Source organism: Morus notabilis, unplaced genomic scaffold, assembly GCF_000414095.1.
Source record: "Morus notabilis unplaced genomic scaffold, ASM41409v2 Scaffold2114, whole genome shotgun sequence".
Lineage (NCBI taxonomy): Eukaryota > Viridiplantae > Streptophyta > Magnoliopsida > Rosales > Moraceae > Morus > Morus notabilis.
The window spans coordinates 60,451-64,553 of record NW_010358152.1 but is presented as its reverse complement, the minus strand read 5'-3'; the positions used below and the strand labels follow the sequence as shown (position 1 = coordinate 64,553).

General features: G+C 33.9%; 1 protein-coding gene across 2 annotated transcripts; it reads left to right on the top strand.

The window, feature by feature from the left end:
• Window positions 1-1,719: 1,719 nt before the first annotated feature.
• Window positions 1,720-3,476, top strand: LOC21387313. 2 transcript variants are annotated; one of them, XM_010091947.2, is made up of 3 exons: window positions 1,720-1,814; window positions 1,904-2,066; window positions 3,142-3,476. In XM_010091947.2, exons 2-3 carry the CDS (start codon window positions 1,915-1,917, stop codon window positions 3,290-3,292), a joined length of 303 nt encoding a protein of 100 aa, XP_010090249.1. In that variant the 5' UTR covers window positions 1,720-1,814; window positions 1,904-1,914; the 3' UTR covers window positions 3,293-3,476. The 2 variants fall into 2 exon arrangements, with proteins under 2 accessions (XP_010090249.1, XP_024017314.1); XM_024161546.1 differs by having other exon boundaries at window positions 1,899-2,066.
• Window positions 3,477-4,103: the final 627 nt, after the last annotated feature.

Sequence of the window (4,103 nt, the reverse complement as noted above, 5' to 3'; positions counted from 1 at the left end):
TTATATAATAATAATTTTTATGTATTATATTAAATATAATAATAAATATATATTATATTGTAATTATATATATATATTATAGTATAATATAATATAGTCGTAATTTTTAATTATCCACAACAATTCAACCTCATAATTTACCAAACGCTATTACATTGATTTTAGAACCAACACAACTACTATAATTATATTTTACCAAACACTCAGCTGCTTTTTATAACATCTATTTTTTCTTTCAGCATAGCTAAACGTAAAATTTTCAAAATCTACAGCAATACGAAACTAAGCCAAAGGCCTCATTTTGGGAATTTTTAAACTTTTGGGGAGCTTTTTCTAATTTCAATAAATAAATCCAACTTTTCAATAAAAAATAATTTAAATTCTCAATAAAAAACCATCAAATAATAAATTAAATAATGTCTTTCATGGGAAGAAATGATCTAATCAAGTAAACAAACAAACAAAAAATAGTGTGTAAATAATATATTTACCAAAATAAATTGTGTAAATTGATAAGTAATTGTCTTTTATTATAATAAACAACGGATTTATAGTCTTGGTAAATAATGGATTTACAACGTAAATTGAAGACTTATCAGGTAATTAGATTATGTTATATTGATAAAAAGTTCAAAATTAAAAATGACCTATTACATTTTTAGTGATGGATAAATTTGATATTTACTTCCTATAGTTTTAAAGGGGAAAAGGAGATACCCTGTAGATTGCATGGTCTCAATTTATCTCTTACTCTTAATTAATACTTTTTTAATTAAATATTATATTAATTAAAATGGTATTAATTAAGAGTAAGAGTAAAAATCTAAACTCATGCATATTGACCTATTTTCTACAATTTCTCAACATTTTTTTATGTGTATTGGGCCTAAGTTAGTTTGCTAGGCCATTCCAAGTTTTGGGCTTTTAACAACACATGAGTCCACCAGACTTGACCCATTGAGCTAGCTCTGTAACTACGAGGCCCAGACAAAGTTATGTTTCTGCACAATAAAACGACGCCGTCAAACATCTCAATACACCATCTTCTAGGGCCGTAAGAAATCACCCCGAACCCGACGAACCCGGCCGAGCCGAGCCGACCCTACTCGAAAATCACAGGTTTCTTATTTTTTATTTACTTTTCGGTTTTAATTATGCCTAACCCACATTGCGTGGGTAGGGGCGCGGGGTGGGGTTACATGAACCCGAGGTAATCTTACCTGGCCGAACATGTTCAAAGTAGGTAAAACAATATCCAATACTTCAAATTCTTACTTTCATAAGTTTATGGACTTTATGCATTTAAACTGTTAATTTATTTATGTTTTGGATTCACGGTTTGTGTAAAAAATGCTTGTATGCCATAGTTGTTGAATTAGGATATTCTTTATTTATATTGGAAGTGTTTGATTTCAAAGTGAGTGTTTTAATTATTCACCTTGCATTTATACCCCCTCTTGAAGGAAAGACATGTTCTGTTTGATAATGATTCTTCTATAACAAGCACAGATTAATTGACTAAAAAGTGATCATGTGGTCATTGAGATCACCAACCCGAGTAACCCGACTCTACCCGAGGTCACCCGAAAGGTTACGGGTTTGTAGACTTAAGAAAGTGTCGCGGCCCAAAATTTTTTCAACCCGCACTGATCAGGTAGGCTCAATTTTTCGGCTCAACCCTACCCTACCCGCCGATTTACACCCCTACCATCTTCCACTTCAGGGAAAAATAACCCTAGAAATGTACGACAATATTTGCTCTTGACAGTATAATCCCCGTCGAAACCCTCGAAAATTCTCAATCAATTTCAAAGGTAAGATTTTTATTTCTGTTAATTTTCCTACTTTTTCTTCCCATTTTCGGAAACAGCCATTAGTTATTTATTTTGATTCTTTAGCGTAGCCCGATCAGCCATGAAAGTCCGATCTTCAGTGAAGAAGATGTGCGAGTTTTGTCGTACGGTGAAACGCCGCGGACGCGTTTACGTGCTTTGCACTGCCAATCCCAAGCACAAGCAGCGACAAGGCGTTTCGACTCTTGCCTATGAAGGTCCTCTGCCTTCACAGTATGTCAACTTTTTTTTTTTTTTTTCATTTTTTAATCTGCTTGATTTGACCCTTGTTTATGTGTCGTGAAATGCTTAACGGGTTTGCACCAATTCGTAAATTTTGGAACTTTTTTGCATTTTTTTTATCTCCTCAATTCGACCCCCTTTTATTTTTTTTTATTTTTTTTATGTACCATGAAATGCTTAATGGGTTTTGCACGAGTTCGTAATTTTGGAACTCTTTTGCTTTTTTTGATCTCCTCAATTTGACCCTTTTTTTATGTACCATGAAATGGTTAATTGGTTTAGCACCAATCCGTAGATTTCGGAACTTTTTAGCTTCTTCATGGGTCAATTTGAAGCCTCATTTGTAATCTTGGTGTTCTTGTCTTGGGGAGTTGATGATACTGCAAAGAGTTCTGTAGTTCTATTCTAGGATTCTCAAGTGAATGGAAATTTTATTGTGATAGTTGAAAAGTTGAAAGCAAATTGGGTTTCATGATGAATCATAGGTATGAATGTGGTGTTCTTTGCATGAATCATAGTCATTCATATCTTCATTAGTAGTGTAACTTTTATTTTTGCTTATAATTGTATCTTGTGGTACATTTTCAGCTTATTCACTAATAAATCGTATGCGACATCAATAGATGTGGGCAGTTCTCTTTGTAGTTGTGCAACTCATTTTTTGATGTCTCTATGGAAAATTCATTTTTGATGTCGGAGTTTCCTATACATGTAAATCTATAGCGTTATAGATGGTTTTTGATTTCCAGAGTACTAATCCATTATTATTACTTATAAGTTTATAACCTGAAATGATATTATCATCATGAAAAAAAAGAAAAAAATTATGAAACTAAAACTTGACTTGTTATGGTAAAATCTAAGACAGAACAATTTTTATGTTCTGAAATTCACAGAATTATGACACTTGTGCAATCATGATATTCATTGATGAATGTAGTTTGTGTTGGGTATCATTGGTCTAACCTATTTCCATAGTGGAAGCAGTATGCAGATATTTCATTCCTAAATATTTTAGAACCCCAAGCTTTCAGATTTGTGAATAAGTTGGTTGTTTTTGTTTCAGATCCTCAGGGACAGTTTCCAAGCCGGAGGTGAACGTCAATCAAGGCGTGCCAGTAGGTCTGGCATCTCTCATACCCAAAAAAACTGAGCCCTCGATGACCCTCGGATGGAGAATGGGCTTGGCATCTCTTCTTTTCAAAAGGAGCAATTAGAAGTAGAACTTCAAATGGGAAAGGTCTACAGCTATATATACATCAGTATTAGTGCCTCATAATTTTGCTACATTCTTTCTGTTGCCTATCAATGTTTCTTGAATCAGCTCCAATTTTCTATCACTCTATCGTTATGGGAAATAAAAGTTTTGCTAAGCCGTTTGGAGAATTTCCCCGCCTGCAATGTGCCTTTTCATGTCTTCATCAAGTTTGGCCCACTTTTCATAGTTTTTCGTTCTCTTGTGATTTTGATTTTGTTTGATGTTCATAGAAATGGAAACATGTAGGAATGCCTACCATAAAAGGAGCCCCTATCATTGATGAATGCTTGAATCTTGTGAAAGTTTTAACATAAAAAATTCACTTTTTCTTGGATTAAATTCTTAGTCAATAGCTCATTCATTCAGTTGTTGTCGTACCTGATCATCTTCCTTTTTCCTCATTCGATAATAAGGCGGATTCGACCAACTAACAACCTACACTAATTTTTTGTTTTGCTGTACCTCTGGTATGAGTAGAAAGCTATTTGGCAGCTTAGGCAGAGTTGTATCTTTGATCTCAGTGAGTAAAGATTGCGTGTCGGTAGGAATGCCATCTTTCTCCAAGGATTTCTCCTATACTGTTGCGTTTGGAACTTCCTTAGTTTGCTCCATAGGCTTTGAACGTTCATCATCAGCCAATTGCTTTTGATTCTTGCTCTAAACTTTCCCTCTGACTGTTTGCTAATTGTTTGTTCATCAAACTTGGCTCCATCAATCCTTTACTATTTTCGGAAATCACTAACTTGCTCATCTTATGTTCTTAATGCTTT